The sequence below is a fragment of the Dendrobates tinctorius genome, unplaced genomic scaffold (assembly GCF_039654945.1).
Source record: "Dendrobates tinctorius isolate UK_male_01 unplaced genomic scaffold, ASM3965494v1 ptg000075l, whole genome shotgun sequence".
NCBI lineage: Eukaryota > Metazoa > Chordata > Amphibia > Anura > Dendrobatidae > Dendrobates > Dendrobates tinctorius.
The window spans coordinates 12,427,315-12,440,677 of NW_027361743.1; the positions used below are offsets into that span (position 1 = coordinate 12,427,315).

The 13,363-nt window shown below is 46.4% G+C and overlaps 1 protein-coding gene across 1 annotated transcript in view; it reads right to left on the minus strand.

Annotated features, from left to right (window-relative positions):
- ATM (ATM serine/threonine kinase) overlaps positions 1 to 13,363 on the minus strand; it is a 286,540-nt gene that overhangs the window by 42,457 nt on the left and 230,720 nt on the right. Inside the window, exon 49 of the mRNA XM_073582995.1 lies at positions 10,451 to 10,668. Within this exon, the coding sequence (XP_073439096.1) occupies positions 10,451 to 10,668 (218 nt within the window). The remainder of the gene's footprint in view (positions 1 to 10,450; positions 10,669 to 13,363) is intronic.

Below are 13,363 nucleotides of genomic sequence, written 5' to 3' on the forward strand. Positions count from 1 at the left end.
TCCTCGATACGTACCTACTGAGAGCTCTCATTTCATTCAGAGTTTGGAGAACCCGTTTCGCTTTGTGGAAGTACAATACCACCTTGGCAACAAGGGGCGAGAACGGCCTGAGGACAGCCTTGCCTTGATGGAATTAAGGAAAGGTATCTGAAAAGACAGAGCGGCGTGAGAACAACCTTGCCTTGATGGATATAAGGAAAGGTGTCTCAAAAGACAGAGCAAGACCTTCGAAAAGTCACCGGAATGACAAGACCACAGAGGAAAAAAAGTGTGACCTTCCATGACCGTAAGGTCAATCCGGATCAAAAAAGGATTTTCCTGTTAGACCCCCAGGAGCAATTAAGGTCCCAAACAAAAAATCTAGCGGTATGCGATAGGGAAGAAACAAATGAGATACTCCCTGCGTGAAAGACCTTACTCGCAGATTTGTTGCAAGAAGACCGAAAAGGCCAAAATCTGGATTTACAGCGAACTGAGCGCCAGACCTGAATCCAGATTGTTATTAAGGAAAAGAAGGGGAAGGTATCCGTAAACCCTGTATGCGGGCTGAGCTGTCCGACCTCACTCCGTCACAAGTCCAACAGGTGAAGGCCCTCCTGGGCCGATATTGGAACGTCTTTGGCTCATCATGAGGATGACTTTGGCTGCACCACTACCATTACCCATGAAATGTGTGCTGAGGCGACCTTACAGCAACAGTCGCTCACAACTTGTTGGGAGAGTCCCGCCTGGGTCGAAACTTGAGTACTTTGGCATTCAGTCTGGACGCCATCAGATCTACATCCGAGTGCCCTAGCGAAGACAGATTAGTTGGAAGACTTCTAGATGAAGTTCCCACTCGCCTGAGGCGGGACCCTGACGGCTGAGAAAGTCTGGAGCCCAGTTTCCTACTCCTGGGATGCGCCCTGCTGAGATCACCATAATTCGGATGGGGGGACCCGCCAGAAGACAGTGGAACTGCTGTAGGGCTAGTCATATCGCTCGGATCTCCAGAATGTTCATCGGGAGTCTGGGCGTCCGAGTTGGCCAGCGGCCTTGAGTATTGTGGTGAAGACTGGCCATCGGTAGACACTACTAACGTTAGACCGGAAAAAAGGATTTCCCCTAGTTGAAGGAGTAGCTCAAGTCCACTGACTGAGAGCCAGTCTGATCTACAGAGACTAGCAGAGCAAAGGGGATTGCTTCCATTGCCGCCACCATATTTCCCAGAACCCTCATAGCAACCCGGATGGAAAGAGGGGACGAGGGACACAGTGTGCAAGCTCCCTCCTGGAGGACCAAGGCCTTGTCTCAAGGGAGAAGTACCAACCCTCTGGAGGTGTCCAGGAACATCCTCAAAAAGAATAACCGCTGGGCTGGAAATAGGAAAGACATGCTTAGGCTTAACAGCTAGCCCAGGTGAGACAGGGTATCGCAAGTGATACATCCACAACTGCGTTGAGTGTAAGATGGACATGACAGCTGCCATGACCCTTGTGAACACTATGGGAGCGGTAGCAAGGCCTAAGGGAAAGACAGTGAAACGAAAATGATGTTCGCGAATGGGAAGCGAGAAATCTTTGCGAGAAAAAAATTGGAATATGGATTCCGAATGACGATGGATGTCAGAAAATTCACCTTTTCCCATTGTAATAACCGAACGGAGGAATTCCATTCCAAAAAGACAGACCTTAATAAACTTGTTAGAAATTTGAGGTCCCGGATCGGTCCTTTGTCCCTGCGTGGGGAAGACCCTGATTGGGAGGAAGTAGTGGGCCAGCCTGGATTGGTTCCACTTCTCACCGAATAACTGACCACTCTGGTAAGGGAGAGGTGTTGTAGACTGTTTTGGACACAGAATCCGCTTTCCATTTTCTGAGCCATAATGCCCTTCTGATTGTAATGGCATTCGCAGCCGATAGCGCCGCATAAGTAGTCGCATCCAAAGTGGTATGGACTCATAGTCGCTCGCTTGAGAGAGTTAATTGGCTAGTTGCGTGGCCTCCGGGAGGAGGTTACTGTTCCCAGTTGGGATACTGGAGGGTCTACTACAGGAGAATCGGCCCAAACTTCCTTCTGATCCTTTTTTTCCTTTTACACGCACCCAGAGAAACTGTTCGGTGGTGGAATACGCAGTTGTATCCAGTAGGTCAGGATAAACCATCTCTTGCTGTCACTCCTGTCTTTGGACGGTTCAGAGTTAAGGTGAGGAACCCTCGATCCACCATCCCCATGACATGGAGGTGGAGACGGACCATCCACCACCTTGCATCATCCGCTAAACAGTGGTGGTGCAGTGGGGGCTGCTCTGACACCAAAAAAGGGGGGTGCCTCTGTACATCCACAGAGTTCAAGCCCTCGGGTGGACAGGGCTAGTTGTCCGGCAATGGCCTGGCTGCAGAAGAGGATACATAGAGGCGACACTCTATGTGCTCGTCTGTTGATGGTGTGGGGAGATCAGTGCCCTGTAAGGGACCCATCACCCCAAAAAATCAGCCCAGGCATGGCATCTCACGTTGCCAGAGAGGATACGTGGAGACGACACTCTGCGTGCCCTCCTGTTGTTGGTTTGAGGAGATCGGAACCATTAAAGGAACCTTCGCCTTAGTCATCCGTTGAAAGATGAAAAAGGATTTTTGATCTGAAAGTCAGACCAGGCATGACATCCCACATTGCAGGTCAGGATACATGGAGGCGACACTCCTTGTGCACGTCTGTTGCCTGAAAAGAATACCGCGCTTCAGGAGGATTCTGACGAGTGAATTGCTTATCCGGCCGCTCCTGTCCAGGTGAATGCAAATGTACTGAGGGAGTTTAGTCATTTTGAAGGACACTGCGTGATTCGGAGATTGGTGGACGGCCTCAATTAGTGAATCCACCAGTTTCCGGAAAACTGTCAGAACCAGATCCAGTAAACCTACGAATCATACTCAGAATCATGTTCGCTACAGACCTCTGGTGAGAGAGAGCGAGTGAGAAGCGGTGCTCGCAAATGTCAAGGCACATGATAGCTCAGTAGGCGTCGTACGGATCCGTTTTCTAGACCCCTGCACGTTTGTAGAATGCTTGCAGCCCCTGCTAGCCGATGACTCCCTTGTAGGAGAGGATCCATCTACCTCAGTCATGGGAGCTGCCCGATCTACAGAGGGATTCAATCAATTTAGCCAGAGAGGCCATGAATTGCGACAGTGACAAAGCTCACTTAAGGGGACTAGGTTCACCGGACTTGGTGACAGTGGAGGGCTTCTGAGCATATTAGGGGTCACAAGCTGCATTTAGGATCACAGGTGTCACGGAGCGGAGTAGTGTGTACACTGCAGGGAATGTTTCACCAGCGCAGCTGAAAGGCAGCGTACAGTGGGGAAAAAAAGTATTTAGTCAGTCAGCAATAGTGCAAGTTCCACCACTTAAAAAGATGAGAGGCGTCTGTAATTTACATCATAGGTAGACCTCAACTATGGGAGACAAACTGAGAAAAAAAAATCCAGAAAATCACATTGTCTGTTTTTTTTTTCATTTTATTTGCATATTATGGTGGAAAATAAGTATTTGGTCAGAAACAAGCAATCAAGATTTCTGGCTCTCACAGACCTGTAACAACTTCTTTAAGAGTCTCCTCTTTCCTCCACTCATTACCTGTAGTAATGGCACCTGTTTAAACTTGTTATCAGTATAAAAAGACACCTGTTAACACCCTCAAACAGTCTGACTCCAAACTCCACTATGGTGAAGATCAAAGAGCTGTCAAAGGACACCAGAAACAAAATTGTAGCCCTGCACCAGGCTGGGAAGACTGAATCTGCAATAGCCAACCAGCTTGGAGTGAAGAAATCAACTGTGGGAGCAATAATTAGAAAATGGAAGACATACAAGACCACTGATAATCTCCCTCGATCTGGTGCTCCACGCAAAATCCCACCCGTGGGGTCAGAATGATCACAAGAACGGTGAGCAAAAATCCCAGAACCACGCGGGGGGACCTAGTGAATGAACTGCAGAGAGCTGGGACCAATGTAACAAGGCCTACCATAAGTAACACACTACGCCACCATGGACTCAGATCCTGCAGTGCCAGACGTGTCCCACTGCTTAAGCCTGTACATGTCCGGGCCCGTCTGAAGTTTGCCAGAGAGCATTTGGATGATCCAGAGGAGTTTTGGGAGAATGTCCTATGGTCTAATGAAACCAAACTGGAACTGTTTGGTAGAAACACAACTTGTCGTGTTTGGAGGAAAAAGAATACTGAGTTGCATCCATCAAACACCATACCTACTGTAAAGCATGGTGGTGGAAACATCATGCTTTGGGGCTGTTTCTCTGCAAAGGGGCCAGGACGACTGATCCGGGTACATGAAAGAATGAATGGGGCCATGTATCGTGAGATTTTGAGTGCAAACCTCCTTCCATCAGCAAGGGCATTGAAGATGAAACGTGGCTGGGTCTTTCAACATGACAATGATCCAAAGCACACCGCCAGGGCAACAAAGGAGTGGCTTCGTAAGAAGCATTTCAAGGTCCTGGAGTGGCCTAGCCAGTCTCCAGATCTCAACCCTATAGAAAACCTTTGGAGGGAGTTGAAAGTCCGTGTTGCCAAGCGAAAAGCCAAAAACATCACTGCTCTAGAGGAGATCTGCATGGAGGAATGGGCCAACATACCAACAACAGTGTGTGGCAACCTTGTGAAGACTTACAGAAAACGTTTGACCTCTGTCATTGCCAACAAAGGATATATCACAAAGTATTGAGATGAAATTTTGTTTCTGACCAAATACTTATTTTCCACCATAATATGCAAATAAAATGAAAAAAAAAACAGACAATGTGATTTTCTGGATTTTTTTTTCTCAGTTTGTCTCCCATAGTTGAGGTCTACCTATGATGTAAATTACAGACGCCTCTCATCTTTTTAAGTGGTGGAACTTGCACTATTGCTGACTGACTAAATACTTTTTTTCCCCACTGTAGCTCTGCAAAGTTGTGCAGCAGAGCACTTTGTCTAAAAAGGGGGAGCCTGTGTGTAAAGTGTCAGTGCAGCACTTACCCCAGGTGCTGTGCCCATGAGGACAATCGTTTTCCTCTTCGGGTAAAGAAATGCTGTACGCTATAGAATGACGGCTTGTGGGACTTGCGTGCCTCCGGAACCGCTTACCCGTCACCTGAGTCCAAGCTGGCCGCTGTTAATCAACGAAGACACTCTCGCAGTGGGCAAGAAGTGCCAGGCGGATTGCGGAGTGAGAAGACTGTAATTGGGGACTCTAGACTGGTTATGTGCTTTTAAGACCAGTGAGTACTCTAACCACAGCAGACAGAATGGTATTTTAAGTGACTGCAGTTTGTAAAGGCTTATTAACTAGCCTGGTGCTGCGAGAGTTTACATGGCGGCACCCTTGCAGTTACACAGATATCTCTGCGTAAAGAAAACCAGCTAAAGAAATGCCGTCACTGGGGCAAAAGTGTACAGTTTTTTTTTCTCTCTTTTGCCCTCATTTCATTTCTCTGACGCAGGTACTGCGGGGAGGGGTGCGGGTGGAGAGTGCAGCGCCTCCATACCCAGATCTTGAGTCCCTTGAGTCCGATGGATTAATGCTGTCCTCAGCACTGAATTCCGCTAGGTCGTATGCCGCAGCCGCTTCCAGACCATGCCATCTCGTGAGGCGGTCGTGGGGGGAGCAAGATGGCCACCGAGAATCTCAGAGGTGCTTCTCGTTCTGTGTGAGAAGGGCCAGGAAAGTGGTCGGAGCTCCCACCGCGCGTCATAGAGCGGGCGGGGTTTCAGGCTGCAGCCTAATGTAGGCCTAAGTCGGGGGCTACATTTTTCGGCGCCGGCCGATGCAAGAAGGGGTCGGATGTTGCGCCCCCCCTGCAGGATGAGCCCCCTTACGCCTGTGCCGCCCCAGACCGCCTGTAAAGAGGCCTCCAGCCCTGGCACTTACCTGGAGAAGCTGCCAGGCGGCAGGTAAGCCAGCTATGTTGCAGTTACTCCTGCTGCTGCTGGTCTTGGACGGTGCAGGGGTAACCCTCAATCCACCATCCCTTTAATAGGGAGGTGGAGAGGGACCGTCTGCCTCCTTGCACCATCCACTTTAATAGTGGTGGTGCAGTGGGGGCCGCTCGGATGCCAAAAAGGAGGCTGCTGTACATCCAAGGGGTTAAATCCTCTAGGATGGGACATGGCTGAATGTCCAGCATTAGGCCTGGCTGCGGAAGAGGATACATGGAGGCGACAGTCCACGTGCTCGTCCAATAAGGGTGTGGGGAGATCGGTGCCCTTTAAGGGACCCGTCACCCCTAAAAATCAGCCCAGGCGTTGCAGGAGAAGATACGAGGAGGTGACCCGCCCCGTGCTCGCCTGTTGATGGCTCGGGGAGATCGGAGCCTTGAAATAATCCGTCGCCCCTTCATCCGAGGAAAAAGTAAAATAAAAAATGTAAAAAGGTAAAAATAAAATAATAAAGAGTTTTTTGGTCTGAAGACCAGACCCGTGTGCCTCCTATGGACACTAAGCAAGAACTGGTTCTCCGGGAGCTAGCATGAGGGTGTATACTGCAGAGGAGGAGCTAACTTTTTATCTGTATTACTTCGTGTCAGCCTCCTGGTGGCAGCAGCATAACGTCGTCAGTGTCCCCCAATGAGGCAAAGGAAAAATTTCCATTTTATTCAAATCACCGGTGAAGATCTTTACCGGATTTTCCATATTCTCTCATATATTACTCCTTTCCACAATAAGATAAATTTGGACATTTCTAAAGTATTGTCCTGCTTCCAAGTATCCCACTACCAGGAGCCCCCATTGAGCTGAATTACATGCAGCATAGCAATACCCATTAAATGAGTATTAAGGAACTGAACATTAAACTGTAGTGAACTATTACTTTGCTCTGTGGTCCCAACTGAAATCTGACACCTTTGCTGCACTTGTAGGGCATTCTATATTCTATTCTACTATGTGCCGCACATCACAGCCAGTGCTGGAGTAGCAAGCACATACTGTACCCAGCACTAGTCAAAAGTTTGGACTCCTCTATTTCTGAAACAGTTTTCCTTGTCCTTATAAGCTGTGTGTACATTGTAGATTCTGACTGAAGGCAGCAGCACCACAAATGAACACATATGGAAACAATAGTAAAGAAATATTTGTGAAACACACTAGAAAATGTGTTAAACCTTAGATTCCTCAAAGTAGCCACCTTATAATCTGATGACAGCCTTACAACCCCTTGGTGTCATCGGTATGGCTTCAAACAGTCTTGAAGGAGTTCCCAGAGGCGCTGAGTACTTGCTGGCCACTTTTCTTCATTCTGTGGTCCTAATCATCAAAACCGTCTCAACTGGGTTGAGGTTGGGCTGTTGTGGAGACAGAGTCACTCAACGTGGCCTCCATCCCACCCTTTCTTGGTCACACAGTCTTTACATTGTCTAGAAGTGTTTTGAGCAATTGTGCTCTCGCAACACAAATTATGGTTCCACTAAGCACAAACCAGATGGGATGGCATATCGCTGCAGAATGCTGTGGTAGACATGCCGGGCACTATATCTTGAATATAAAATAAAAATCACCGACAGTGTTCCCAGCAAACAGCCACACACCATCACCCCTTCTCCATGCTTCATGGTTGGCACCACACAAGTAAAAGACATCCAATCACTTTTTCTGAGTCTCACAGACAAGATGGATTGTATCACAAATTGCAAATTTTGACTTATTAGACCTCAGTACATATTTTTCCTGATCTAATGTCCAGACCATGTGCTCCTTGGCCCAAGCAATACTTGTGTTTTTCTTTGTAGTCTTCAGCAGTGGCTGCTTTGCAGCAATTCGACCATAAAAGTCTGCTTCTCGCAGACTCCTATGTACTGTTATTTTTGAGAAGTGACTGCTACCTGATGTCTGTGCATCACTTCTCAGGACTGTTATCCAAGGTGTGGTAAAATCTGCATTTTCTAAGGCTGGTAACTCTGATGAACTTATCCTCTGCAGCAGAAATAATTTTTAGTCTTCCCTTACAAGGGCGATCTTCAAGAATGCTAGTTCCATCATAGAAATTGGTGGTTTTCATGACTGCACTTGAGAATACCTTCAAGGATCTAGCAAGTTTTACAGAATGATTGATCTTTGGGTCTTAAAATAACAATAGACTGTTGTTACTCTTTACTTAGTTGAGTGGTTCTTGCGATATTCTGGCTTATAACAGATGCAGAATAGGGCTCAACACTATGGAGCAGTGTATCAAAACTGCCTCTGCAAAACACACCTGATGCAAAAGCTTTCTGTAGGCTCGCGAATGCACAAATTAACTCTCGACAAGACATACCTGTTCATTGGAAACCATTCCAGGTCATGACCTGATGAAGCCGTTTCAGACTGACATTGAAGTGTTGTTATCAGATCAAAAATGATCTACTTAGAGGAATCTAAGTTGTAACACATTTTTGTTTGTTTCACACTGTGTTCATTTGTGCTTTTGTTGCCTTCAGTCTGAATCTACAATGTGCACATTCCAAGAACAACAAAGAAAACCATTACATGAACAGATGTGTCCAAATTTGTGTTTGCTATTGTAGATGTACTCAGATTACATATCTACAATATGTGTATACACTCACTTTATGAGGCATTCAGATAGTATTTCACAAAGATCAGTAAAATCCTCCCCTGCTACACTGCAAAAAGTGCATTTCATACATTGTAAATGCAGATGCACCCTAAGTACAGACAGGGAAAAGAGAAATGTAGTGGTTTTCTAATAGAAAACTCTATGATATACTCTTCCATAGAGGCCTGGTATTAGCAGCCACTTTCATATGGACAGCTAGATAAGCGTACTGCTGGGGTTTCTTTATTTCGCTGCACTTTCCCTTGGTTTCTTAGGATGTTTGTGATACACTCGACGGACTTTTAGGGAGCTAGGTCCGAGTGGTCTTCTCTAGCTTTCTCACAGGGTTTATCCTGGTCATCCTGTAGTGGCTGGGGCTTGCATTGCTGGATACTTTATAGGATTATAGGTGCCACAGGATATGAATTTGCAAAGGTAAGTATATAGGATAAAACGTTTATTAGACCACGTGTTTCGAAGGCAAATGGTCTTCTTCGTCAAGCCAACGGCAAGATGGTTTTAATGCCTTTGAAACGAGTTGGCTAGTAAGTTTTATCCTAAATTCCTTTCTGTGGAAATTCATATCCTGTGGCGGCCATATTGTCTCAGCTTTTTTTTTTATTCCTGATCTCACAATAATTGACTAGCAGTTGAGTTGAGTAATGACATTGTGGTCGCCTGGTGGTCAATCAAATTATTTTGTGAACAGATGCCACCAACTATATAGTAGAAATACAAGACTCAAATGGGCAGCTCGGTCATTTTTAAAAGGGGTTATCCAACGTTGAAAAATATTTTTTAAAACAAACACAATCTACTGTATTTTTCGCACTATAAGACGCACCGGACCATAAGACACACCCCAAATTTTCAGAACGAAAATAGGGAAAAAAATAATAATGTGTCAAATGGGGGTCCGTCTTACAGTCCGAATTCAGCTTACCAGGGAAGGGATCCGGCACAGGTGGAGGAGTGGTCACAGGGGTCGTTCGGTGTTCCAGGCTGGTGCGGTGGCCTCTAAGAAATCCAATCCCAAGCTGGTGCGGTGGTGGCTCTGTGCTGGGGCAGGGGTGCTGTGCTGTGGCAGGGGTGCTGGGGAAGGGGGGCTGTGCTGGGGCACTGTGCTGTGCTAGGGCAGGGGGGCTGTGCTGGGGGCACTGTGCTGTGGCACTGTGCTGGGGGGCGGGGCACCGTGCTGTGGGCACTGTGCTGTGCTGGGGCGCTCAGGTGCAGGAACAGCGGCTCCGGTGCAGGGGCATAGGCTCCGCCGGCATTTCCTCAAAGACCGGAGGCCCCCACACATCCGTTGCTGCCATGTTGCAGTGGCCTCCGGGAACATGGATGCCAGGAAGATGGTCACCGGTCCGGGTACGGTGCATGCTCAGGTTCAGATCTCGTCCTGAGATCTCGGGAGATTAGATCTCGGGACGAGATCTCGTTGCCGAGATTTGAATCTCTTCTCCCGAGATCTCTGGACGAGATCTGTACCTGAGCATGCGCCATGCGCCGTCCCCGGACCGGCGGCCATCTTTCCGGCGTCCATGTTCCCGGCGTCCATGTTCCCAGAGGCCACCGCAACATGGCAGCAACGGATGTGCGGGGGCCTCCGGGCTTTGCGGAAATGCCGGCGGAGCCCCCCACGGAGAACAAAGAGACGCTGCCCCTGCACCGGAGCACAGCCCGCCGCCACCACCACACCACAGAGCCACGCCGCACCCGCACCAGCCACAGAAGTGAGTATATTGCGACCATAAGACACATTCCCTCCTTTCCCCAAAAATTTTGGGGGAAAAAGGTGCATCTTATGGTCCGAAAAATACGGTAATATCACTTCAAATGTGACCTACAGATAATTAAATGTGTTATTGTTTATCCACCTGTTGGACTGGACCTTGTGATGTCTCATTAATTCCACTTCTTCCTTTGCCTTTGCCAGTAATGCCTGCTTGTTTTCAAACTCGGAAGATTTCATATAATTATCGATTCGCTGATACTGGACATCTGAGAAACGAGCTAATGACAGAAACGCCTTCATTCGGCCTTGCTGCAGGTGGTCACAGCTACCTGTGCTGTAGCTCTCTGCCACTTCCACTGCCTGCAGAAGAAGAAAACAAGGTCACTGGCTCCGGCCATCTTTACACACTGCTAGAACGAAATATAAAATATATTCAGGACTCTGCTTCTCTTAAGTCAAGTTCACAAGATCGCATTTTCGGTCCAAGAGTTGTCCGTAAAAAAATGGACAGTACACGGAGAGCACCAGGAGCAGCGTTACGCCAATCAGGAGGTGACTTACATTGTGCGCCAGAAAGACAGGGTGATTCAAGCGCTACTTTACCGGGAAAAATTGCTGTAACTTCTAAAAGAGATAACCTATCATACTGAAATTTGGATGGTTCATGATGTTTAAAGCAGGTGTTGAAAATGTCCTCCATTCACATCCCATCACGCCTGCACACACCGTTTCATATTGTTGAATGTATTCCGCAGAACGTCTGGGGTCATAGCCTGAATTTCTCGCTGTATGTTCTCTCGGAGTGCCTGTAATGTTCGTAGCTTATGACTGTACACCGGACCCATCACATGGCCCCCAAAAGATTAAAATCCGCAATAACTAATTCTTTCCTCTTGATCGGGCCCTTTCAATTCCTGAACGACAGTGACCCTTTCTTAGCCGCTCGTTGATATGAAGAATATGACATGCCTGTCTCTTGGGAAAGCTTTTGCAATGATTTACGTGGAAATGCCAGAAGTCACTGTTTCACCACTTGAACTGGTTCCTGAGACATTTTCGGACGCTCTCCATTATGCCTATCCAGTAATGGTCCTGTACATTCCAGCTTATTCACGAAAGACAGAATACCTAGTTTGGACGGCGGATTTCAACCTTCAAACCTCTTTAGTAATTCACTTTGGCCCCAGATAAAGGATTCAATTTCCAATAAGTTTTCACAATGAAAATGAGCTCCTCCAAACAGTATCTGTACATTGTAAACAAATGAAGAAAGAATACGGCAGGAGTGAAATGCAAGCATCACTCAATCTACTGACGCACAGAGAGGTGTGCAGCAAGTTGTATCTCATAATGGAGACAGCAAGGCGACAATTCGGCGAGACCTGTCGGCTTGAGGATGTTTTCGTTGCTGTGGTTCGTTGCACTCTCACTTCTCATGAAATAAAGTATGTACAGTCCAAATTTCAGTACAGACGACAGTCTTTTTTAGAAGTTACAACAATTTTTCCAGGTGAAGTAATGAGTGAATCACCCTGTACACAATCCACATGGTCATTTCCTACTAGGTGACAATTGCCGCTCTGAGTTTCTAAAGCTTAATTTTACAAAACTTAAAGAAATTTGCAAATACCAGGATAATGTAACACATGTTTCACTATAGGACATCGAAAAGTTTAGGGGCATTTCTATTTTTCTTAGAAGCAACTGATGGTGGGGGCTGGTTATTTTGCAAGATTTGTAACATGAGCAAAGCGAACTGCTGTATAGAAATCAATGAGCTTGAAGAGAGCCAATTGGTATATTAGGAGTTAACTCTGGGAATGTAACTACTTTGCTCACTCAGCTACATGGAAACCAGTTGTACCCTTTGTAAGATAAAAGCTGTCATTGCAGGAGAATCAACAATAAACACAAAAAAGCAAGTCAGTTGCTAACTTTCTTATTGTCATGCTAACAAACTAAAGCAATTTAATAACTCGAGAACAAACCGTTGTGCTTTGTTGCAGATGTTTTCTTCCAAGTCCACATTTTTCAAAAATCATATAATTTGTCACTTGAAGCAAGGATCACCAAGCTACGACTTACCTACTTTGGACACATCACACGAAGAGAGCAATCACTGGAGAATGACATCATAGTCGGAAGAATAGAAGGACCAAGGCAAAGAGGAAGAACAGCAACCTGATGGCTTGATACAATCAAGATAACAGTGGCGGCGGCCCTGGTGGACCTATCTAGGCTTGCACAAGATCGATCTTGCTACTAATCTTGCTGTTAATCTTCAACCATCAAGTCGCCATTGCTCAAGATTGAGATGAAGGCCGTTATTGATAATGCTAAATAATAATAATTATTAGCATAATTTTTGCCAAATCTCCAGCTCCTTTTCATATCTATGAAATGTGGGACCATAGTATTAAAGTTGCTGCTTCCAAATGTTAGATAAGATTTTAAGACCAATGTGCAAATTGTGGCAAGTTAATGAAACATTTTTAGAGGGGGAAATTTATATGTATGTTAATTGGTGCACTTCCTAATGTTAGAAAAGAGCATTTTGTCAAATTTAAATGTCCATGTAGAATTTTGCACAATTTTGACTTTTTAAGACAGCTATGATGACAAAAAGGAGATTTTTGTGTACTCACCGTAAAATCTCTTTCTCTTAGCCTTTAATTGGGGGGACACAGAACCGTGGGTGTTATGCTGCTGTCCAATAGGAGGCGACACTATGCATAATCTGAAAAAGATTAACTTTGGCTCCTCCTCTGCAGTATACACCCCTGGACGGCGTCAGCATTCTCCAGTTTTGTGCAAAAGCATTAGGAGGAATATATACGAGAAACATAACCATGCCTGTAAAAAAAAAGGCTACTATAAACGGGCTCAAACAACAATATGAGAACCCAACCGTAACAACGGCCCGCAAGGGCAACAGGGTGGGAGCTGTGTCCCCCAATTAAAGGCTAAGAGAAAGAGATTTTACGGTGAGTACACAAAAATCTCCTTTACTCTGTCGCCTTATTGGGGGACACAGAACCGTGGGACGTCCTAAAGC